Source organism: Eptesicus fuscus, chromosome 3, assembly GCF_027574615.1.
Source record: "Eptesicus fuscus isolate TK198812 chromosome 3, DD_ASM_mEF_20220401, whole genome shotgun sequence".
NCBI lineage: Eukaryota > Metazoa > Chordata > Mammalia > Chiroptera > Vespertilionidae > Eptesicus > Eptesicus fuscus.
Window position 1 is genome coordinate 38793203 of NC_072475.1, and position 25904 is coordinate 38819106.

Genomic DNA, 25904 nt, shown 5'->3' on the forward strand with positions numbered 1-25904 from the left:
TCCACTTTTTGGCTACTGTGAATAATGTGGCTATAACTATTTTGTGTTCTAATTTTTGTGTGGACATGTTTTCATTTCTCTTGAGAGGAGTTGCTGTGTCATATGGTGACTCTATCTTTAACTTTTTGAGGAACTGCAAAATTGTTTTCAACAGTGGCTGCACCATTTTACATCCCACCAGCAATGTATGAAGGTTTCAATTTCTCCATATCCTCACTAACCTTGTTATTACTGTTTTTATTGTAGCTATTCCAGTGGATGTGAAGTGGTGTCTCATTATAGTTTTTGATTTGCATTTTCCTAACGACTGATGACATAGAGCATCTTTTCATATTATTGGCCATTTATATATCTTTGGAGAAATGTCTATTCATATCCTGTGCCCATTTTTAATGAGGTTATTTGTCTCTATTGTTGAGTTCTGAGGGTTCTTTTTGTATTCTGAATACAAGTACTTTAGACATATGACTTGGAAATATTTTCTCCCATTCTGTGGGTTGTCTTCTCACTCTCTTGATGGTATCTTTATAAACAAAAGTTTTTAAGTTTGATGAGGTGTAATTTATCTAGTTTTTTTCTTTTGTCACTTATGCTTTTGGTGTTGTATCTAAGAAACCATTGCCTACCCCAACGTCACAAAGATTACTCATATGTTTTCTTCTATGAGTTTTGTAGCTTTAGCTCTTACATTTAGGTCAATGATCCATTTTGAGTTAATTTCTGTATATGGTGTGAGGTAGAGTTCTGCCTTCATTCTTTTGCCTGTGAATATGAAATTCTCTGAGCAGCATTTGTTGAGAAGACTGTCCTAACCCCATTCAACGTTCTTGGTAGCCTTGTTGGGAATCATTTGACCATGGATTTGTGGGCTTATTTCGGGACTCTCAATTCTGTTCAATTGATCTATGTGTTTATCTTTATGCCAATACTGACTGTCTTGATTATTGTAACTTTACAGGTATTCTTCCTTCTTGGCTTTGAAGTGTTGTTTATTTTAAGATCAAAAAAAGAAAAAGTTCTGAGCATGATTATTTTCCCCAGATTTTGCTGAACCGTTGACCATGCCTGGTTACGGAGGAGCAGCCTCTGCTGGAGCCTCTGTTTTTGGTGCTACTGGGTTAGATAACCAGCCTCCAGAGGAGACTGTATCTATCATCACCTCCATGGGATTCCATCGAAATCAGGCTATTCAGGCGCTACGAGCAACGGTAAGTGTGAGAGACTGGGCGTGGGGTTCTCTTCTCTGATCGGAGTGGTTTGTATTTCGTCAGTAGCAATTGAGACTTTCCAATGTTCTGTGATCTTTTGGGGTCATGTTTGCCTTACTCTATACACCACCATGGCCCACGGGGATTTATTTGCATACAGTATATATAAAGCTCAAATAAATGAATGAGGGAATCATACAGAGAGTTTAAAACTAGGGAGATAAGAAAAAAAATAGGGAGATAATATAACTGGGGCAAGATGATCAAACTGAAAGAAACTCCATATCATCTTAATGCTTATTAACAGAGGACCAGACATTTGACCTGCAGCTTACTTGTTGTCCTAAAGCGAAGAGGGATGCATGGAATTCTGTGTTCAACAAGGCAGTTCTTTAGGAAAAATCATGCTTTTCTGATACTAAGACCTGGGAGAAATGTCCCCGGAAGTCCTCATAGCGAAGACTGAATGGGTCCTTGGAATTCTCTGCTTCTGTTTCTCTCTGCAGAGAGAGAAGGTCCTTCCAGTATTCATGAACCTTCTGATGTTGTCAGGAGAGAAGGCACAATGAAGCTAGAGGATAGATAGAAGTTTCCCTTTCATAGTGCGCATCTCTGTTTAATATTGAGGGAAAGTACTTTTTTTTTAAAAACCCATCCTTCCTTGCCACACTACGTTCCATTTATGAGTGGCTGTCTGCTACCGATTCCTTCTCGGTGTCCTGACTGGTTGCCTGCTGGTCACCATGATTCTCAACTAGCATTTGTTTCACTTTGGGTACCTGCTTATGTCTTATTTTACTTGTTTGACTCTTCCACCGGAGATTCTGACTATGTCTAAATACACTCTTCATCCCTCCAGTGATATCACAAACAGGGGAGATGGACATGATTTTCTGGTCATTTGGTTTGAACTGTACAGAGGTCAGTTTAAAACAATTTAACTTAACTAACCAGTGTTGTCATCATTAATCAAGGTAATAATTTTGTCTCTACTGCAGTTCAACCATTGTGCCAACATTTGGGGAGAAGAGGCATTAATGTAGTACTCGCATTGGTACCCTTCTACCTGGAATAGTTATCTGCAGGAAATAAAGTTGGCAGAGAATGTAGTGTGTGCAGTTCTTGTGGCCTTTGGAAGGGCTGCACCCAAACACGTGCCATACTCCTTGGCATTCTGTACCCTGTCATTATCAGCATCAGCCTGCAGAAATAAAGACTGATATGGGGTTTGGAATGCTGATCTGCTGCTCAGAATTTTTTCCAGTGAATCTAGTTACTGATCTCGGTTGGGAGACTTGCAGAATACCAAGCACATTTCATATGTGGAGTCAGAGCTTCTTACTCAGAAGACACTGAGGACTAATGGATTCAGGTTTCCTGCCCTAGCTGCTTGACATCCTGGTTCACATGGTCAGGATATAATGAGGCCTGAGGATGGCATACATTGTAAACATGTTTTGTTTTATTAGAACAGTAACCTGGAAAGAGCACTGGATTGGATCTTTAGCCATCCCGAGTTTGAGGAGGACAGTGACTTTGTGATCGAGATGGAGAATAACGCCAATGCAAACATTATTTCCGAGGCCAAGCCTGAAGGACCTAGAGTCAAGGATGGATCTGGAAGTAAGTTCTTTGCCTGAGGGCTTGTCTGAGCAATTGTGACTCTGCATTTGGCTCACCCCCTTCCCCCCCACCACACATATTAAAACGTTTGCCATCATTCAAAAGTGAGCACAGATCTCATCCTCTCATAAATGGTACATTTTGCCACATTGCATGGCCACGGTGATCTGATAAAGTCCTGGGCAAACTCAGTCATGCTGCCCTGTAGTGCGTGTGCTCACGTTTAGCGTCAGCTTTGACTTTGTCTGCCCTGTGAGATAAAATCTATTCATGTGCCATGGAAGTTTTGTGTCTAAAAGAGAACATTTATTTTCATGTGGTGGTTTTGAAAGTTGAAAAGCAGTCTTATGCCCTCGACCCTGTCATTGCCCCTGAAGGGCTGTCAGGATGGCAGGAAGAGGTGCCATAAGCCAATGTTCTACCTTTGAAGAGCAAACACGTAGGTGTGTCACTGTGTGCCAGGCACTGTTCTAAGCTCTTTGCATGTATACAGTCAGTTAATCCTCAATACACTCGTTTTATAGGGGAGGAAACAGAGGCACAGAAAGAGTAGGTACCTTGCCTGAGGTCATGCAGCTCTTAAGAGGTGGAGCCAAGATTCAAACCCAGAATCCATGTTCTTTCTCACTGTGATGCCCTGCTTCTCAGACTATCATCGCCTACAGAATAATGTTCAGGCTCTTTAGCCTGGCATGCGTCTCCTCCTTCAGTCAGATGTCAGCCTACCTTCTCTCAGTGTCATTTCTTCTGCCCCTCGCTCCCGCCACAGTTCAGATGCCTGGAACTGTAGCCACAGCACCAGCCCACCCAGCTGTCATTCACCCTCTTCTCGCTACTTCCAGGCCTTTGCTCAGGCTAATCCTTCACTGTGAAATGCCTTCTTTCCTATCACTGCACACCAAAATCCTTACTGTGATCCAAAACTTGGCCACAGGTTCCGTTTCTCTTGTTGGCTTTCCCAGGTCCTTGTCAGTCAGTCCATCCTTACCCCATGTGCTCATAATAATTATACCAATATTAACAACACTTCCTTTTGTGCCACCCTTAATCCTCATAATAATCCTACAAGGTAGGTTTTACAGACGAAGAAACTGAGTAAAGAAGGTTAATTGCCAAGGTCACAGCTTCGTGATGGGTAGAACCAGAATTCCAACCCAGGCAGTCTGCCTCTGGAGCCTGTGCCCAGAGCCACTCTAACATGGTGTTTGTTCCTTTGTTATTAGAGATATTCATCTTGCTATAAAATTATTTATGTCAATAGCTGTGTCTCCCATTTGACTGGAAGCTGTGGAGCACAGAGGTCATTTTACTTTTATAAAGCTCATGGTGGCTAGCACATAGAAAGTACCAAAAAAAAAAAAAATTGGATTTAGTTAAATTACACTAGTAGCGTTCACTCCTATCGCCATAGAACTGTAGCTCTACTTATTAATGGTCTTACCAGACATAATATGTATGTATTGATCTAGCTCTAGAGAGAGAGGATGGGAGAGAAACCTTCTTTTATATAAAATGGGAATTTCTTTTTTTAAATTTTTTTATCCTGTCTAGGTAAGAAAAGGATGAAATAAAGTTCTCCCAACTTCTATATTCAAAGAGTCTTGTATTACTTTTTAGAAACCAGTGGTTTGCCTAAAATATTAAAATCTGTAACAGACAAGTTGCCAATAATTCATGGGCAGGATTTATTACTTCTTACATGTCCATCAGCTCTCTGCTTCCTTGACTTTCTGTAAAGGACTTGGGTGAGCCCTTCTCACAGAAGGAATAAACCACAAGATGGAGCCATCGTAAAGCTGCCAAGATATCTGCCTGCAGAGGGAGGGGAGTCTGATCCTTAAGGTTTTCCATCTTCTGATGGAGCCTGGAGGGAACCCAACCATTCTCGCCAAGACGGGCCCTACTGATCTGGACAGCGCCATCCTCTCCTTGGGCTTACTGCGCTCAGAGTGATCTGCAGAGATCCCTGGCACTGCTGGTTTGGAGTTGCATCTTTGAATAGGATGTCATGATGTGATGCTTTCAAGCACCTTAATTTAAAGGCACTATGGGCCAAACTCTGTGGCCTTGCTCCTCTTTGCCCCCAAATTTAGGGCACTTGTGGGTGGGGGTGGGGAAAGAGACAGAGATGCACAATGAGAAGTCACATACAGGATGTGCAGAACCTCAGGGCAGTAGTAGTGAAAATTTTAATTATGAAAAATCGGCAAACATAAACCACCCTGACTCAGCAAATGCATTTTGCCTCTGAACAGATGTTTCTATTTACTTATTTTTGAATTAAATGTATTGGGGTGACGTTGGCTAATGGGATAATTTAGGTTTCAAATGCACATTTCTATGATACATGATCTGTATATTGCATTGTGTGCCCCCCACCCAAAGTCACATCATCTTCCATCACCATATATTTGGCCCCCTTTACCTTTTAATACCCTCCCACCCCCTTCCCAGATGTTTTTACAGAAGCCTTTCTAGCACTGTGCCTGGCCCCTGGGAGGTGATCAGCAAATGAATGATTAAATGAAAATGAAGAATTAAATGAATGGCAGCAGGTAGTGGTCACAGGGATAGTTTGGTTTTCTTTTTGCTTTCTCCATAAGTGCTCAATGGAGAAAGCAAAAAGGCTTAGCACCCTATTTTGTGTTACATTGCATACATCACAGGAAAGGAAAACTAGTATGTTCATTGTGCTTTGTTGCATTAGCACTTGAACTCATATCAGTCACTTCTCCTTTAAAAAAAATATCGTTTGTATTGTTTATTTTTTCTTATAATTAAAAGGATATGTGATAATTTTAGCAACTTGAAAAAAATACAGATATCTGAAAAGAGGAAAAAGAAATGACTCAACAATCCCACTACCCAGTCATAACCACTGTTAATGTTTTGTGTATATTTTTATACTTTTCTATGCAAATACATAAAAATGAGTATATATATATATGTATATATATTTAAAGAAGATGCATTTTTAAAAATATATTTTTATTGATTTCAGAGAGGAAAGTGGGGGAGAGAGAGAGAGAGAGAGAGAGAAAGAGAGGAACATCAATGATGAGAATCATTGATCGGCTGCCTCCTGCATGCCCCTACTGGGGATCGAGCCCACAACCTGGGCATGTGGCCTTGATCAGAATTGAGCCTGGGACCCTTCAGTCCACAGGCCGATGCTCTATCCACTGAGCCAAACAAGCCAGGGCTAAATATGTATATTCATAAACAATATAAATTCTATTCTATACATGTTATTTTATTTCCTGCTTTTCCCCTAATTGTGAGTGTCCATATAAATAAGTTTAGATCATTGAATAGCTATATACGTATATAAAAGCCTAAGCAACTGTTATGACCGGATGACCAGATGACTGGCTGGTAGCTATGACATGCACTGACCACCAGGGGGCAGATGCTTAATGCAGGATCTGCCCCCTGGTGGTCAGTGCACTCTCACAGCCAATCTCCCGCAGAGGGCCAACCTCCCATGACCCCTCCTCCCAGCCAGCCGGCCCTAATCATCCCCTATCGGGACTGGGCGAGACAGCCCCAATAGGCCTGGATCGCCAGCCAGGCCAAGGGACCCCACCCATGCACAAATTCGTGCACCAGGCCTGTAGTATATTAATAACATTTCACTATATAGATGTACCATAATTTATATCCCTAATTTTAGGCCAACTAGTTATCCTATATAATAAAGAGGTAATATGCAAATTGACTGTCAGTCCAACACACAAGATGGCTGTCCCCATGTGGTCAAAGATGGCTGCCCCCATGTGGACATAAGATGGCCGCCACAAGATGGCTGGTAGGGGAGGGCAGTTGTGGGCGATCAGGCCAGCATGGGCGGGCAGTTGGGGGGGACCAGGCCGGCAGGGGAGGTCAGTTAGGGGCAATCGGGCTGGCAGGGGAGCAGTTAGGCATCGATCAGGCAGGCAGGGGAGTGGTTGGGAGCCAGCAGTTGTGGATTGTGAGAGGGATGTCCCAGATTGGAGAGGGTGCAAGCTGGGCTGAGGGACACCCCACCCTCCCCCCCCACCCCTGTGCACCCATTATATTTTCTAGTTATTTAAATAAAAGATGATTACAGAAAGTTTCAAATAACAAGTTTATTTGTACATTCAGAAGATGATGGCAGTGATTTTTAAAAATTTTCTTAAGGGATGAATTCTGTTCACAGAAGTACAACAAACACCTTTTTCAATTCCTATCAGGTAATAAACATTTGCTCACATTTAAATTTCTTCCTTTCCTTCTCTAATAAAATTAATGCTGTGGTGAACATTCTTGGGCCCTCATTTGATTATTTCCTTAGGGTAAGTTTCTGGAAGTGAAGTTTGTGAGTAACATCTCAGGTTTTTGAGATGTTTATTATTTTAGCCCCGTGGTTGGCAAACTGCGGCTCGTGAGCCACATGCGGCTCTTTGGCCCCTTGAGTGTGGCTCTTCCACAAAATACAACTGCCTGGGTGAGTCTATTTTGAAGAAGTGGCGTTAGAAGAAGTTTAAGTTTAAAAAATTTGGCTCTCAAAAGAAATTTCAATCGTTGTACTGTTGATATTTGGCTCTGTTGACTAATGAGTTTGCCAGCCACTGTCTTAGCCCAACAAACACCCTGATGGCTCTCCTGTTCCCCATTGGGCTAGCACTTTTCATAATTTCTTATATCTTTATTGCCTAGTTGCTTTTCTTCTTGTGTTAATCGTGTCTTCATTTCCTTTGGCCCATTTTCCCATTTTTTATTGAGGTTTTTTTTATTGATTCTTATAGAGTTTCCTGTATTTTCTGTTAGTTTGGGAATACTGGCACCTTTACAGTATTTGAGTTTTTCTGCCAGAAACATGTTATTCTTTTCCTTTGATTCATGTTTCCCTTCTCCAGCCTCTGCAAAGTGATGGGGTTTTCTTTATAAACATCCCAACACAATTCTATTTTCTGTGTTCCTTACAAATAAATTTTTCCCCATTATATTTTCTAAATTGTTATTGCTGAACTTTGGAAAGTTCCTGATCTTATAATTGGCCATTCTGCAGGATTTGATTAGAATTAATTAACTTGGTGGGTTAACTTGGGGAGATGTATATTCTGTGTAGGTAGGTGGTTTACATTCCCAAGACATGGCTTTTTAACTTTTTTTTTTTTTTGAGGGGGGTTGGTTGGCGAATTGGTTAAGACAATTTAAAGGTAAGGGTAGTTGGTATTTAGGAGCAAAATGGAGAGCCAGAACAAACAGACAGACCGTCAAAGAAACCAAATAAAACCATCAACCTCAGTTTTCAGGCTCTGTTGTAAGTAGCAGGAGTGCTGAGCAATACTTGTCTAAGCAAAAAGGCAAGTATCTTACCTAATAATAGAGTAATATGCAAATTGACCGTACCTTCGCTACACCCACAAGCCACGCCCACCAGCCACACCCACCAGCCACGCCCACCAGGAAACTGTTGCAGGGACGTTGGGGTGCAGCCGAGCCCAAGGCCGCTGCCCGGGGCCAAGCCCCGACCCAGAAAGAAGGCAGAAGGTGGTGGCCACAGCCAGAAAACTGGTGCAGACAGCCAGGTGGATGAAAGTCTATTGCACAAATCTTCGTGCAAACGGGCTGCTAGTCTGTATCATAAAAGGCCTGTGGTTGTGATGCCATCATGGCGTCAAGACCAACTACCGGACTCACCAGGAGGTGCATTGATGGGTCCCGCCATGGGTGGGACATCTGGAGCGTCGCGGGGTGCCAGCAACGTCTGCGGAGCGTGCGAGGCTTCGCGGGGCGGCGGACATGGCCCTGATGGCAGGTTAGGCCTAAGGGACCCTACACGCACACGGTTTAATCGTGCGTTGGGCCTCTAGTTGTATCATAAAAGCTGGGAAGTCCCAGGGAGACTTGACTCCAGGACTGGAACCCTTTTATCTGAGTGTGCCTCTTGGCCCTGCTTCCTCTGGGTTGGTTCCCGTCTGGGGTGGCTCTCCCTGGTGACCTCAGGATGGCTGCCAGTGCCTCCTACAGCTGTTTCTCCCCAGGCCACTCAGCAAAGGTCCTGAGACCATTGCATGTGTCCACCTCTCCCCGGTCACAGGCCCCATACTCGGAGCCTGAGGGTGGAGACCTTTTCCTTCCTAGCTTGTGAGTCCTTCAAGCCCTGGTTCAAGTGTGGTCCTGGGCCAGCCGAATCAGCATCACCTCTGATTTGTTAGAAATGTGAATTCTTGGGCCCCACCCAGGCCTACTGGGTTAGATCCTCTGGGAGCCGCCCAGCCATCTGTTTCAGCAGGCCCGCCAAGTGGTTCTAAGTCTGTTTAAACCAAAGAAACACACCTTAAAAGCAAGACTTAGGTTACTATTGCCTTAGGAAGGAGCAAAGTGGCTACCGGTCCATCAGGTTAATGATGAAAATAATGACAAGTTTGGTGTTTGAGTTGGAAAAAAGTGACTGTTACAAGGACAGGGATTTAATAAGTGCTTGCATCAGATTCTTCCTTGAGGGAATATGTCAATTAAAAATCTCTATTGCCATCTTTTTGCATGAAGAAGTCATGCCGTTACAAGAAATTCTTTTATTAAATGTTATCTAATTTACTTAAGAGGATCAGTGCTGTTAATGCGTGGTGAAACAGTAGCTGGCCTTTACTGAACGCCCTGCTCTAGGCATTTCCTCACTCCTTGCAGCCGGGTAGTCAGATGGTGGCTCCCACTAGCTAAGTGCCTCCTAGTGGTGGAACCAGCTTGGAATTCAGGTCTGTCTGATTTTGAAGCCTGTGCACTTTCTCCTTTACCCACTATTGAGTCATCTTATTTTATTTATTTATTTATAAAATATATTTTATTGATTTCAAAGAGGAAGGGAGAGGGAGAGACAGAGATAGAAACATCAATGATGAGAGAGAAGCATTGATCGGCTGCCTCCTGCATGCCCCACACTGAGGATTGAGCCCAAAACCTGGGCATGTGCCCTGAGCAGAATTGAACTGTGACCTCCTGGTTCATAGGTCGACATTCAACCACTGAGCCACCCTGGCCGGGCTTGAATCATCTTATTTTAGATTTTCCATATTGGAATGGAGGCAGGAGTTTATTTATTATTATTTTTTTTGTTGTTAATCCTCACGAGAGGATATTTTTTTCCATTGGTTTTTAGGGAGAGTGGAAGAGAGCGGGAAAGAGAGAGAGAAACATCAGTGTGAGAGAAATACATCAATTGGTTGCCTCCTGCATGAGCCCATGAGCCCCTACCAGGTACGTACTCTCGATCGGGCCGACCAGTTTGGTTCAGTGGACAGGCCGACGCTCTATCCACTGAACCAAACTGGCGAGGGCGGCAGGAGTTTATTTTTGAAAAGGCTCTATTTGTCATCATTTTAGGGCTGGCACCTACCTTTCTGTTGTATTTTTTAAAATTTCAAAAAAGTGGAAAATCAGTCTGACCTATCTGGGCTTCTGCCATTTGCAAAATCATTTCTGTTTCTGTGTTGCACTTGATGAGCATTTATTTATTTATTTTTTTAAAGAACTGACTGCCAATGTAATTACAATGTGATTAGGCTGTGATTACTCAAACCTGCCCTGGCTCCTTCAACCTCCTCATTAGTGGTTCAGACTTCTCCTGCCGCAGCTGAGATTTTCCAGCAAGGGGAGCCGAGAGACAGCTGCCTTAACCTGTTATTGATTTACCCAAATCCCTTCTCTTTTTGGGAACTCAGACGTTTTCTAAATCAAGCTGTTGGGGGAAGAAGTTACTTGCAGATATAGAGTGTTTATGAGTCAAATGTTAGTCAACTGGAGATGCTGTTTTCCCCTTTGTTGTACGGAGGGAGTTAGGGGTGGGTAATGCCAAAATTATCCAAGTTAGGAAGATTCAGTTGGATAACTCAGTTTGAGTTTCTCACCAGAAGGCTGCAGAGTCCTGGGGTCTCGGTGGTTATTTGAAGGAATCTTTTGGTGTTTCTGTATTCTGAGCCTTCCCTGTGGACCGATTGATGTGTTTCACCCTAAAGAGATATTGCTGCTCTTCAAATCAATGGTCTATAAAATAGAAATTCATTTAATTGCACTCCCGAATCTAGAGCTGCTTTTGTTCATTATGTGTTGTTGAACTACGATTTTCAAAGAGGTAAAGTCATGACTCTCAGGTACATATAAACTGAACACATTTCAGATTTTCTTTGACGCATTAATTAATGAGGGAAGCAGTTAGATGTTATTATGGATTCAAAAATATCTGAAAAGCTAAGGTATTTAAAGATAAATTGAGCCCTGGCCAATTTGGCTCAGTGGATAGAGTTTTGGCCCACAGACTGAAGGGTCCTAGGTTTGATTCCGGTCAATGGCACATACCTCAGTTGCAGGTTTGATCCCCAGCCCTGGTTAGGAGGCAACCAATTGATGTGTCTCACATAGATGTTTCTCTCTCTCTGTCTCTCCCGTTTCCTTCCACTCTCTCTAAAAAAAAATCAATGGAAAAATATCCTCGAGTGAGGGTTAACAAAAATAAATAAATAAATAAATAAATAAAATTTGATTGCTGAGTTAGATATAAAATTAGTGTCTACTAGGACCATAAACCCTTGAGGTTCTATTTTACTGAGCAGATTATTTTTGTTTCTTTACCAGCAAAGATCTACAAGTTAAGTAACTTCATTAACTCTGGGACCTTTAATCAGCAGTAAGCAGTGAGATGAACTAAGTTCTTTCCACCAGACCAGGGCCAACAAATCTTTCTTTTTTTCTTTTACAGATGATAATAAATGTTTTAGGCTTTATGGGCCATACCCGTATTATCTCATATTTTTCCCCCCTCGTTCTTCCCTTTCTCCTTGGCAGTACAAAAATAGGCGGTGGGCTGGATTTGGCCTATGGGTCATGGTAGTATGCTGGTCCCTCCCCTAGATAACCCTGGGGAGACTATTTATCCATATGACATGAAAGAACATGCTGTCTACCCCTTCTACTTGCCAAGCTTCATGTATGTTGTTTTCTGACGGTGCTTTTTCAAAGAATAAAATCAGAGGATAATTGATATGTTGGGCAGGGGTGGTGGTAGAAAATTTTGACATTAAAAAATTCTTCACATTAGAAAGGTTGGGAACATTTTCTTAGTTCAAAAAAGGACAAGTTTTGTTGGGAGAGGGAAGTAGGGAGGAAGGATGCTAGTTTCAGACACTGTTTAATTCTGGCTGTTTAGCGGGACACTGTTTGCCCGATACTGGACACAGTTGTTTAGGCCAGTGGTCGGCAAACTCATTAGTCATCAGAGCCAAATATCAACAGTACAACGATTGAAATTTCTTTTGAGAGCCACATTTTTTAAACTTAAACTTCTTCTAACGCCACTTCTTCAAAATAGACTCATCCAGGCCATGGTATTTTGTGGAAGAGCCACACTCAAGGGGCCAAAGAGCCGCATGTGGCTTATGAGCCGCAGTTTGCCGATGACGGGTTTAGGCAGTTTTTTTCCACCACTTCTGGTACTTGGAAAAATTCTCTGTTGAAAGTTAGCATTTTCAAAACGATTCACCTTGCTTTACACTGCCTTTTCTATCTATGTGAAAAAAAGGGTGTGTACATTTTGGGGGGAGTGTGTGACATAATGCTGTTTTTTTTTAGAAGGGGTCCTTTGGGAACTTGGAAAATAATCAGCAGGAACTTCCTTCTCTGGTTTACCTTGACTTCTCGTTGGAAACAAATATTAATTGAGGTTTTTTCCCCCCCTTTTTACCTTTTGAGCTTTTGCAAATGTGTTGTGAGTGATTCTCTCTTTTGCTGTTTTTTTCCTAGCAGGAGGTCTTGAATAATGCATGGGGTGAGTGTTTATATTGATAAACATGGTTAATTTTAATTGTAGGACTAAGCTTTATGCTCATCTTTTTAAAAAATTAATTAATTATTAAAAAAATATGTATTTTTTATTGATTTCAGAGAGGAAGGGAGAAGGAGAGAGAGAGAAACATCAGTGATGAGAGAGAATCATTGATTGGCTGCCTCCTCCATGTCCCCCACTGGGAATCTAGCCCACAGCCCAGGTATGTGCCCTGACAGGGAATGGAACCGTGACCTCCTGATTCAGAGGTCAACACTGAACCACTGAACCACGCTGGCTGGGCTTTAATTTGTTTTTTATGGTTCTGAGTATACAGGTAAATTGTTTTTAACCAAAGAGGGGAAAAAATTCCTTTGAGAACTTAATGACATGGGTGTATTGGGTGTGTGGATTTATCTTTTTCTGTATATCTATTTGTTTTGTCAACCCATTGGCTGTGTTGATGTCTCAGTAGTGTTTTATTGATGTGACCCTGGGTAATGGTGGGAAATGCCCATTTAAATTCTCTGATGAATTATTTTAGTCCTTATTTTGGAGGACAGTTCCTTGGGGTGGGGAGCCTGGTTGGGGTATTGTGTCCTCTCTTGATTTCATGAAAATTCTAAGACAGCAGCTGCATTTTGGGAGACTAGGACGGTATCTCTCAAACTGAAGATTTGGAATTAGATGTAGGCTAATTCAAAAAGAGCTTTAAAAACCAACCAGGGTCAAGAAAGATGAAAAGGTCTGAGCCCACACCCTCTCTTTCTTACTGGGGTAGGAGTGGGTTCTTAGTATTGGGGGTGGGCAAAAGGGAAGGCAGAGCATGGTAGAGTTCCTTGATCACTATTTCAAAAATTATGTGCCAGGCAAAATGGTTGTCATTCACAACTGTTTTGGGCTGGTTTCTGGTTTCAAACCTCGGATATTTTTGGTTATTAGTTGATGTGACAGCTAGTTAATGGTAGGAAAGGCAATCTCCTCTGATTCCTTTCTCTTTTAAGTAATTATTTTACTAATTTATACTCCAATTTATACTTAGGTTGGTGGATTATAAAAATGTATACAATACAAGGTGATATAAAAATAAACGAAGAAGTAGAGTCATTCCTTCATTCACTCATTTATTTATTCATTCAACACATACTTTTTAAAAAATATATATTTTATTGATTTTTTACAGAGAGGAAGAGAGAGGGATAGAGAGTTAGAAACATTGATGAGAGAGAAACATCGATCAGCTGCCTCCTGCACACCCCCTGCTGGGGATGTGCCCGCAACCAAGGTACATGCCCTTGACCGGAATCGAACCCGGGATCTTTGAGTCCGCAGGCCGACGCTCCATCCACTGAGCCAAACCGGTTTCATTCAACACATACTTATTAAGTGCCTTGTGCATGCTAAGCACTGTTCCCTGTACCTAGAATATTTTAGTAAACAAAACAGACACACTTCTCGTCATTGTGGAGCTGTATTTTAGCCTGGGGTAAAAGGATATAGACAGTAAATAAATGCCCACGTAAATATGTGACTTGGCAGGTGTTACTTCGTGCTACATGGACAACAGTAAAGCCAGGTCAGGGATGAGGGTGGGAGTTAAAGAGAGAGTCGCTCTTTTATAAGTTGGCTCAGGAAGTCTCTGATGTGACATTTGATCTGAGACCTTGAGGAGGTGTGGGTTGAGTCATGTGACAGCTGCGAGAAGAGTTTCAGATAGAGGGAACAATGAGTGTAGAGCAAGCATGTCAAACTCGCGGCCCATAGGCCACATGCGGCCCACAACGAATATTTTTGAGGCCAGGCCAATATAACAGTATTTAAGAAATGTTTTAATAAAAATTTCCTAACTTAATTTTTACAACATCCTGTTATACATAATTATTAATAATGAACTACAATGTTTGCTAATGATTGATTACTATAATTGTGTTGCATTCATTTTCCTTATGCGCCTTACGCACAGGTGCACCATTTCTCTTTAGCAGCCGATTGCCACGTCATTAGTCTTGTACTTACTTGTTTGGTGTGTGCAACAGGAAATATTTCACTTTCAGAGAACAAGAAAAATTTGCATTACGCATATTAATTTGTGCAGTTATTCAGTGTCTGATAAGTTAATATTCAAGAAAAAATATTAATTTTTATTAAAATATTCTATTATTTTATGTTAACGATTACTCATTTATTTCAGCCCTTTGTATTCAGCATGTCTCTACTGAAATAAACCTACGTTTCTATGGAAATTGAAGCTTTTGTTTTTTTGTGTGGCCCACATAAACTTAAACCTTGTTTATTTGGCCCATGTTAGCCTTTGAGTTTGACATGCTTGGTGTAGAGGCTTGAGGGATGGAGCATACTGGGTGGATGTGAGGAGCAACTAGGAGGCTGGAGTAGCCGGAATGGGAGAGAGTGTGAGGAGTGGGGAGACGGAGGGGTCTCACAGGTTACTGTAAGAGTAAAATTTCACTCTGAGGTATAGAACACCATGGGAAGTTCTATGACAGTAATAACTACAATTTGAATTCCAATTTAAGACTCTGATAGCTGTACTGAGAAGAATTGTAGGGGCAAGGAAGGAAGTAGGGACCCCAGTTAGGAGGCTCTTGTAAAAATTCAGAAGAGAGATGATGGTGACTTGCTTGGATTCAGGGGTTCCTACTGAAGGTGATAAGAACTGGTTGGATTCTGGATATATATTGAAGGAAATGCTGACAGGATGTGCTAATGGACTGGGTGTGTGTCAAGTGTGAGAGAGAAGTTAGGATTTTGTCCTCAGTTATTGGAAGAATGGAATCATCATTGACAGAGACAGCTGAGGCTGAGGAGAGAATGTTCAACAAACTAGGAATGAAAGGGAACTTCCTCAACATGGTAAGAAGCATCTACAGCTCACATCTTACTCAGTGGTGAAGACTGACGGCTTTTCCCCTAAGGTCAGGAACAAGACGAGGATGTCCACTCTTGACATTCCACTTAGCATTATAACAGGAGGTTCTAGCCAAGGCAGTGAGGCCAGAAAGAGAAATGAAAAGCATCCAGATTAACAAGGAAGAAACGATCTCTACTGCAGATAACATAATTGTGTATGTAGAAAATTCGAAGGAATCCACTAAAACACTATTAGAACTACTAATGTAGGAACAAGACCCATCTACAAAATTCAGTTGTATCTTCTTGCATTAGCAATGAGCATTCTGGAAATTAAGAAAATAATTCCATTTAAGGCCATGAGACTGGATAAATCGGGACAGGGAAAAGCAAGTTCTGAGGTCATCACCACTGAGAGGTCAGGGAGATGAGGAGCCAGTGAGGCAGCTGGACAGCCAAGAGAGGGTTATATCCTGGGGGCGAGTATTTGAGGAAGAAGGAGGTGATCAGCTGTGTGTGATGTGCTGAAGAGTGAGTAAGCTGAGTGGGGATTCACAGCTCAGTAAGGGATGAGCATGGGAGAATGGGAGAGGGCGGGGTAAGGGCAGAGGTCTGCCTAGAACAAATACTTTGAAAAAATGCAATAAAGATTGAGTACTAGACAAATGAATATGCAAGACCATTTTTTTTCCTTATTAGATTCCACAGACATGAATATTCTCAAATCATCATAAAAGGATGTAAACACTCAATTTCTGTAATTGGTAGCAGTTTGCGAATGGACTGGTACTTGTCCGTGGAACCCACTCTGTTGTGTAGGTCTGGGTTTGGCCAGGGGAGCAGGAGCTGAAGTTCATTCAACGTGGATTTGACACAGAATCCTGTATCAAATGGCAGGAGGTACTGAGAAATGTCAGAGATAAGATAATGTCAGAGAAAAAAAAAATCAGTTTCACCCTCTAAGAGGCTATCTATCTCCTTGTTCAGAAAGCATGAAACCTGAATTTTGGTCCCATATAGTTTACAATCATGAGCAAGTCAGAAATCACAAGAAGCATATTCCAAAGCATTGTCCCTTTCTAGGAATGGTAATAGCTGTCTGCTGTCTTCCCTGCAGTCCTGACATTTGTATGGTATTTTATTCTGAATTGTTCATTTAAGTCTCGTCCAACCTTGTGAAGTGGGTGGGTTTTTCATCTTTGTGAAGAAATGGGCCTAGAGAGACGGGACAACCCCTCTGCCCTCATGCTGCTTGAATGTGAGAGAGCCAGTTCTACTCCCTTAAACCCACGGATTTGCCACCAGGTTGGCTGCAAGATTTTTATAGCCCTTCCAGATACGAATTTAATGTCAGCTGTATGTTGATGGTTGATGTCCCACTTTGTTATGACTTTGAAGGTTGAATTTGGTGTCACTTTGGGTGAGTTTGTGGGTGAATGGGTAGAGCAAGGTAAGTAGACTTTGTCTTTCAATTTAAGCAGTTGCTGGATTACACAATCATTGGCTTTAAATTCTGATCAGTAGTGCTGTTGGTTTCTAGAAATGCTGCCTTGTGACTGTGTTGTTTCCTCTTTCACAGTGTACGAATTATTTGCCTTCATCAGTCACATGGGAACATCTACAATGAGTGGCCATTATGTTTGCCATATTAAAAAGGAAGGAAGGTAAGTCTTTTTAGAAGGTAAAAATATATGTGTTTTATTGAGCGCTAGGCACTGTACTAGGTGCTTCATATGTTATCACATGTGCCTTTCACAATGGTCTTGTAGGATATACTCTTAAAACCATTTAAGACACTGAGGCTCAGGGAGTCCAAATAGCTTGATCTTGGCTAGTAAGTTGTTGTGTCAGAGCTGGTATCCAAAGCCACTCTCAACCATCATGCCATCATACCAAGGTAACTTCCCACAATAAAGATGCATCCTACAGCAGAATGTATGTCATATTTGAAACCTCCATAGGATTGCCAAATTAAGCAAATAAATAAATAATAATAATAAAGGAAAACCTTATTAAATTTGAATTTCAGGTAAAAGTAAGTGAATTACTTTTTGAATAAGTGAATTACTCAAATATTGCACGAGACATACTTATACTAAAATATAATTTGCAGATCTGACAGGGTATCCTGTGTTTTATCTGGCAACACCGAGCGGTCAGTGTCTTGCTTTATTGCAACCTTGCAGTAGGCCTAGTGGCGTCTTACGTAGAATTGTTAGGTGTGTGGTGAACTGGGAATGAGACAGATTGGGATGTGAGGCTGCACCTGTCTTCAGAACCCTTTCACTGGGCCAGGTCCCTGCAGGCTCCTCTGGTTTCCTCCCAGGAGCTCCCCACTGAGTGGCCTGGGGGTTGGCACTCCTGCTCTAGGCAGTGCTTGACCTCTCACCTCATGCCTCGCACTGCAGCAGTGACCAGTTCCCACCCAGCATCGATTGTGTTCCTTTTTGCTGTATCTTTTGGTCTTGTTTCCACTTGATTCATAAAATAGTTGAGTACAGAGACTTGATTTATAGTGAATTCCTTTTATCACCCAACCTGATAGCTTTTTTAAAAATGCTTAAGAGAAATCGTTTAATTGTAATTTAAAAAACAATAAAATCATCATAGGAGTTGGTACGATATAAACACATACAAAAACATGTCATCTGGAAGCCTAGGGATAATCATTGTCTATATTTGGATATATTTCTCTTTGTTTTATTGTTTTCATTGGGAGAGGGTATGTAAGTCTATACACACACATACTACATATAACTATGCATATGTATTTATAACATTTCTAAGAGTTTAATGTACACAACAGATACAATTTTGTAACCTGCTTTTTCTCACTTTGTATTATATTGTGATTATTTTCTCAATTTAGCAAATATTCTTTGAAAACATTTTAATAGTTGTATATTATTCACTGCCTGGCTAATTTACTTCTGATTTTTAGTTAGTTTTATACCTAAGGCTGAAACAAACACTATCTATACTAATAAAAGAGTAATATGCAGCCCTAACTGGTTTGGCTCAGTGAATAGAGCATTGGCCTGCGGACTGAAAGGTCCCAGGTTTGATTCCGGTCAAGGGCATGAACCTTGGTTGTGGGCACATCCCCAGTAGGAGGTGTGCAGGAGGCAGCTGATCAATGTTTCTAACTCTCTATCTCTCTCCCTTCCTCTCAGTAAAAAATCAATAAAATATATTTATAGAAAAAAAAAGAGTAATATGCAAATTGGTCAGAATGCCCTCACAGTAACGACCGAATAGCAGGCTGTGTGGGGCGACAAGGCCAGCAGGGGGGTTTGTGAGGGATGACCAAACAACTGAACAGCAGGCTGTGTGGGGTGACCAGGCCGGCAGGGGGGTTAGTGAGGGATGACCAAATGACTGAACAGCAGGCTGCGTGGGGCGACCAGGCCAGCAGGGTTGGCAGTGAGGGGTGACCAGGCCAGCATGGGGGGCAGTTGGGGGCAACAAGGCCAGCAGAGGGGGACAGTTGGGGGCAACCAGGCCAGCAGGGGGGCAGTTGGGGGCAACCAGGCTGGCAGGGGGGCAGTTGGGGGCAACCAGGCCAGCAGGAGGGGGCCAGTTAGGGGCGATCAGGCTGACAGGCAGAGGAGGTTAGGGGCGATCAGGCAGGCAGGCAGGTGAACAGTGGCCCCAGATTGGAGAGGGTGCAGCTGAGCTGAGGGGACCCCCCGTCCCCCGAATTTTGTGCACTGGGCCTCTAGTTTTACATAATTCTTTGACTCAATTGTTTTTTGTTGTTGTTTTTTTTAAAGAAACAGTTTATTTTTTATTTTATTTCATTTTTTAAATATATTTTTATTTATTTCAGAGAGGAAGAGAGAGGGAGAGAGATAGAAACATCAATGATGAGAGAGAATCATTGATTGGCTGCTTCCTGCATGCCTTGTACTAGGGATCGAGCCTGCTACCCGGACATGTGCCCTTGACCAGATTTGAACCTGGGATCCTTCAGTCCTCAGGCCAACACTCTATCCACTGAGCCAAACCGGTTAGGGCTCAGTTGTTTTTTCATTTGACTCAATTTTTGAGGTTATTTGTGGATTTCTGCAAAAAAAAAAAAATTATGAGATCAAAGGATTTAAAATGTTTAGAGGCTCTTTTAGTAACTACTTTTTGATTGAGCTTGAGACTTAAAAAACAATTGTAATTTCCCACCAGCATTCTGTTCCCTTTTATATAACAAACTTGAGTTTGGTTATCTTAAAACACCTTGATTCTTTTATGCGTGGCGCAGTAACTTTTCTTCTGCAAAGTTTCCCGGAATTGACTGAAATCCATCAAATGCTTCTGTGTTTTGTTTTCAGGTGGGTGATCTACAATGACCACAGAGTGTGTGCCTCAGAAAGGCCCCCTAAAGACCTGGGCTACATGTACTTTTACCGCAGGATACCAAGCTAAACCTCAGATGTACAAACCGGCGAGAAGCCATACGCCTTTTTAATTTGCCAAAAAAAAAAAAATAAAAAAATAAAAATAAAAAAATAAAAAAAAGAAGTTGGGACAGCCAGACGTAAAGGAATACTTGGGGGTATTTATAGTTTATTTAAAGAACATCATTTGACGCCTTCTGAAATAGAACTGGGAAGACATTTCTATTAGCAATGATACACTACTGTAGATAGTTTTTCTTTTTATAAATGTTCAAGGAGAGAATGATTAAAAAAAGAAAAGTGTTCCTATTGATGGTAGGGAATCTGCCACTGGCACGTCAAAGACAGGAATGTGCCACCAATCCTTAATTTTGCTTTGGGGGATCAGTGGTCTGGCCCCACCCACAATGAATGAAAAGCCCACTTTTGTTTCATAGCAAAAATCAGTAACTGGGCTGGGCTTTATTTGTGACATACGTTGTTCATTCAGTACAATAATTTCCGACCTATCTGTGTATAGTAAATTAGAGCATCTGCAATGAAATGCTTTTAATTTAATCCCATCACAATTCAGAACACAACTGTGCGAATGTGTGCGAGACTGAGGCGGAGAGTGTCAACGAGGAAATCTGTGGTGGGTTGGTTTGGAAAGGTTAAAAGAATTGGCGTTAAGCATAGCTGGGAAAAGCAAGTACATCCTTTAAAGAAACCATAACTCAGGAACAGTTGAAAAAAATTAGTTCCCTGCTTACATTTTCAGGCATACAGTGGACAGAGGTGTCCCTTTAAGCGCTGTCAAGAATTCACTTGGGTGTGCGACATTTGGTGGTGTACCGCCAGATGCCAGATGCCGAGAGCGGCACAATATTATTCTTTGCCAAAGGTAGATGGATTCTGTGTGTCAGCAGCCCTTCCCTCTAAGGTATAGTGTGTATTTTTAGCTGATCGCTTCTTACCATCACATATGACAACTCTTTGGAATCATGTTAAGTGCCCCAAATTAGTCTGTGGTTTTCTCCCCCCTGAGCTCTTTGCCTGCCTCCATTTCTACGTTTTCTGGGGCCAGAGTCTCACCTCTGCCCTTTCTTGGCTAACACCTCCTGACTTGCCTTCACTGCTTATCTGCTGCCACCAACAATGCGATTTTGGGCACGCCCACGGGTTCAGGTGCAAAGAAACCTGGCATGACGTTGTGAAAGACCATCGTTTCCATGTGGTACTTCAGCACGTTAATGGCAGCGAAGGATTAGAATGTCAGATGGGATGAAAAAGTGGAAGGCTAGTGCCCTAGAATTCTTCTACTGCTCTGCACCAAGTTCCAGTCTCTCTGGAGTTTCTATTTCAGATTGTTCAGTCAAATGAAAAAGGATTTGTTGCTGTCCGCTTGACATGCCTTTGATTGGTAGAAAGGATCTTTTTAGAAACTGGAGGAAGATAAAATAGAACCAGTTGGGTGAAATACAGCACAGACAGTGGATTATGACCCGGGAGCTATGAGTTGTCAGGATTTGGTTATGATGGGGCCTGTCCCACAGAGATCTGTGAGCACCCGGCACAGAGCCCAAGGGGGGTCCCGGAGCCTGGGGGGCTGCCTTTAGTGGGGCACGTCCCTCATCCTCCCTGTTCCTCACTCACTTTGTCTGCACAATGGTATGATGACATCTGCTCTCTTTTTCCAACTTTGCTTCGAAGACATGGTGAGATTGGATACCTTGGATCTTTAAAGAGCAGCAGGGGGTGTGCCATGGGGGGTCCTAGTGGAGTATGTTCCCTCCTCTCTCATCTGATGTTTTCTTCAGTTTGGGAACAAATGAGATTGGCATAAGGAGGGAGCTCATGGTGCAGTCATTCTCTACGAAACTCTGCCCACTGGGGTCATATTTAATGCGACTCGGACTCCGTTACACGAGTCCTTGACTCCCGTAGAAATTCCCACGCTCAGCAACCTTACAAAGTCTGGTCTCCTTAAGGCTGAGTGAGTATCCTGGAATAATGACGCCAGACACATCAAAAATGACGGGTTTTCATGCTATTACAAAGCAAAGGCCTTTTTGGGGTGGGGGCGTGATTGAGGATTTGGATTAAAATGTGGACAAAGATAGTATGTGTATTTTGCACAAAATAAAAATTTTATAATAAAACCTTGCAAAATGGATGGTATAAAATCAGTATAGAAAATTATAAGCTATACAATATTGAATTTAATTAAGTAGAAAAATTAATTTAGCCCTTTTTGATGCCTAAACATACTGTAAAAAAAAAAAAAAGTAATATGGCTGCCTTTTTTTTTCTGCCTCAAAAAACAAAGGGCTATTTCTACAAGGCCAAGTTTTGTATATGTGCTATTCTTCATTTCAGAAGGAAAATTGGGGAAAAACTGGAGCAAATAATGAGTTTCTTTCTGCTTAAAAAATGTATTTATATGTATTCCTTTAATATATATAAGGCAGGTTTCCCTGGAATAAAAGTCTGGAACATACTGCTTAATTTTACACATGTATGTAGATGAAATTATTTGTAACTGAAAACTGGAATCATGTATGGGTTTTGTCAATTGATTATCAGCCTGTTAGGAGTCCTCTGTGTGAGGCGTGGTGGTATAATTGTGAAATTCTTACTGTGTGTGGGTGCACGTGTGAGAGAGCCCTTTTTCCTGTAAATATCTTTTGATATCCATTTGTGTAAAATCCCAATGAATGTGTCTTTGGAAAATATAATGTATCAAAGTTTTTATTTTGTCAATTGATCGAAATGCCAATATAACTAATTAGAAATCTGGTTTGGTTCAAATTGGGGTATTTTTTTTTTTAAAGGGAAACATAGTATACAGAATGTACTATTGGAAGAATCACATTTGAATGCTGTTTTACATCAGCATTGCTTCAATATTTTGACTTAGCTGTTTCCTCCCACCTACAAGAGAATGTGCCTGACCTTCCCCGGGGCTTGCTTTGGGCTGCGGGAGGTCTAGTGTGAGTAGTGGGAGCCCTGCACTCCCAACACCATTTATTCCCCTGAGACCTGCAGGGGATGGAGCCGAACCTGCAGTTCGAGGTGAGGGCTCCTGGGTTTGCATCCTGACTCCGCCTCTCAGTGTGTTGGGGCCAAGTCACTACCTCCCTGGGCCTTTTTCTTTAAAATGAGTGGGTTAGACCAGATAAGCTCAGAAGTCCCTCCCTGTCCTAACAGTCGGTTCTATTTTTTATTTTTCTCTTGTTACTACTGAGATCAGCCTGTGAGATATGATGATCACACAGGTTAGATATTATGTTTTTGATTTGTTACAGCTTACCCACCGCAGCTTAGAACCGATCTCATTTTTAGTGTCCCTACCCTGGCTTCTGTTCCTGCTTTCTTTGGTAAGTTTCCCATTTTCCCACCGTTCTTGAAACTCTCCACTTTCCAGTTTATGAGGTACTTTGTTACTCTCCCTCTCAAAAATGAAAAAAATTATTTAGAATACTTCCTGCTCCAAAAAACCTCAGAACTACCTTCAGCTAAATCTGTCACATTTATACAATATTTCCTTTTAAAAAAATATTTTTATTGACTTTAGAGAGGAAGGGAGAGAGAGACAGAGAGAGAGAGAGAGAGAGAGAGAGAGAAACATCAAAGATGAGAGAGAATCATTGATCAGCTGACTCCTGCACGCCCCCACACTGGGGATCCAGCCTAGGCATGTGCCCTGACCGGGAATTGAACCCTGACCTCCTGCTTCATAGGTTGACGCTCCATCAGTGAGCCATGCCAGCTGGGCTATACATGTTATTTTCTTATTCTAATTCAGTTCTAGCTGTGATCCCCAAATAAGTACTAAGAAAGTTGTCTACCACAGAAAGATGTGTTTTTCATCTCGTAGGACCACCGTTGCTAAGTTACATTATCTGTGGGGAGATGACAGGTGACAGGGGCAGGACCAGGGGATAGGATTAGGTAAAGTGTGATTCTGTCCTTTACCTTAGGGCAGAAATCCTAGGATACAGAACAAGGGCCTGTCTGAGATTGTCTAAGCTGGTGATATGATTACCACACCGTGGCCCAGAGATTCCCTACTCAGTAAGTCATCCCCAGAGTTTGTATTAATATTCTCTAGACCTGCGCTGTCCAGTCCAGTAGCCAATAGTCATATGTGGCTAATGAATGGCCTCTTAAAAGTTGGCTTGCCTGAACTGAGCCTGTGCTGTGCATATAAAATGCACACCAGATTTTGAAGCCTTGCTACCAAAAAAAAAAAAAAAAAAGAAAAAGGGAATGTAAAATATTTTATCAATATTTTATAGTGATTACATGCTGAAATGACAATATTTTAGATATATTAAATAAGATAGGAAAATTTAACTTTTTCCTTTTTATCTTTTTGAATGTGGCTACCAAAAAATTTAAAATTAGACATGTGACTCTCATTCTTCTATTGGGCAGTGCTAATCTAGAGCTAGATGGTGTGTGGTAGGTAGCGCCCTGCCTTAAGTATGGAAGGTAATTCTCCGAAACATCTAGACAGAAGCAACGTGAACATTTTTGCTGGAGTCAGGAGCACCGTGAGGCACAGAATGCCTTCCAGAAAGCAGAAGATTTTTCTGTGTAAAAACCCCAATATGTATAAGACCCCAATTAAAAGACAAAAGCAAATGAGCCCCAAGCCCTGTTCCTTCGCTTTGCCTAAGAGCCTCTAACTTCGGATTTATTTTTCAAGCAACTGCCAGGTGCCAACGATGTCAGCCACAGGAGGGAGCTGGGCGTGTTTGTTTCTCTTTAGGCAACATTCTCTTGTGGTTTCCCCTCCCCAGGTACAGTTCAGTCTGTTCGGAGCCGGGCGTGGAGATACTGTGTAAATCTTGCCGCCCCAGACTCACTGCTCCTCTGGGCCTCAGCCTCGGCAGAGCAGGTTTCGATGTTGGCTCTCGAAAGCGTTTGTATTTATTTTATTTTGCACTAGTCACAGTTGGTGTTTAAACTATCTCAGATGTTTTGGGAGAGTATTTGCCTGTGATGGAAAGGGAGATGGATGATTTGTCGCTTCACTTGTTTTAAGATTAAAAGCTATTCTCACAATCTGAGGTCCCTTGATGACTCTTTTTTTTTTCTTCCTTTTGCAAAATGCCAAGGAAACGAATTCTCCTCTTTGTAGGTTCTCACCCATCAGTGGAACAGGTAACTTGAGACAGTGACTAATTTCATTTCCTTTTAGGGTTTCTTCGTGTGGGCACCCAGGCTGCCTGGTCCCCGTCAACACTGGAACATCTGTGGAGGAGGGAGGAGCCAAGGCAGGGAGGAGTCTGGTGTCCTTTAGACTTTCTCTACTGACATGTCTAGTTGAATATTGGGGTCAATCGAGACCTTTCTGTGGTTCCCTGACTCTCAGTTTGCTGATGGCTTCCTTAAGGCAGCAGAATCTACACTAGTTGCATCAGTAGATTCCAGCATTTCTATGACGCCACCTTTCTAGGTTGTATAAATTTCCCATGGCTGCTGTAACAAATGGCCACAAAATTAGTGGTTGGGGGATGGTGGAAAAGATGATCAGGAGTCCAGCTGGGGACCTGTTGAGTTTGAAATGCTCACCAGACCTCTATTTGATGTTGAGTAGGAAGCTGAATATACAACTCTGGATTTTGAGAGAAGTTTCCTCTGCCCGGCTTGTTCCTTCCCCAGAAATAAAAACGTTTTGAATGATGCAAGGGCTTGGGAGAGGAGCCACATTCACCACTAAGTAGATGGACTTTTTACCTCATATAGGATAGCAGTGAGGCAGGAAAGAGAGACAGCCAGCTTGATTTTACAGAGGAGAAAACGGGATTCCACCAAGTGCTGCATCACTGCAACAGAGGGGGTAGTGAAGAGGGAGAAGGGGTGCTTTGGTCTCTTGGTGTAGTCAGTCTTCTGAGCCAGCTGTTCCTTCCATCCCAACCTCACCACTCAAGGACTTTAGTTAGTAAACGTTTCAGGAACACAGAAACTTCCATCTCAATGGCATCTCTCCCCTGCTGGGGAGGCGGGGGTGGGTGGGTGGAGGGGGAATTTAAGAAGACC

At 42.1% G+C, this 25904-nt stretch overlaps 1 protein-coding gene across 2 annotated transcripts in view; it reads left to right on the forward strand.

Moving 5' to 3' along the window:
* USP13 (ubiquitin specific peptidase 13) overlaps positions 1-24926 on the forward strand; it is a 118381-nt gene extending 93455 nt beyond the window's left edge. For both annotated transcript variants that reach the window (XM_054713755.1, XM_054713756.1), the window contains 4 exons: positions 1042-1208; positions 2678-2831; positions 17063-17147; positions 19809-24926. In XM_054713755.1, the coding sequence (XP_054569730.1) occupies positions 1042-1208; positions 2678-2831; positions 17063-17147; positions 19809-19902 (500 nt within the window). In that variant the 3' untranslated portion in view covers positions 19903-24926. The remainder of the gene's footprint in view (positions 1-1041; positions 1209-2677; positions 2832-17062; positions 17148-19808) is intronic.
* Positions 24927-25904: the final 978 nt, after the last annotated feature.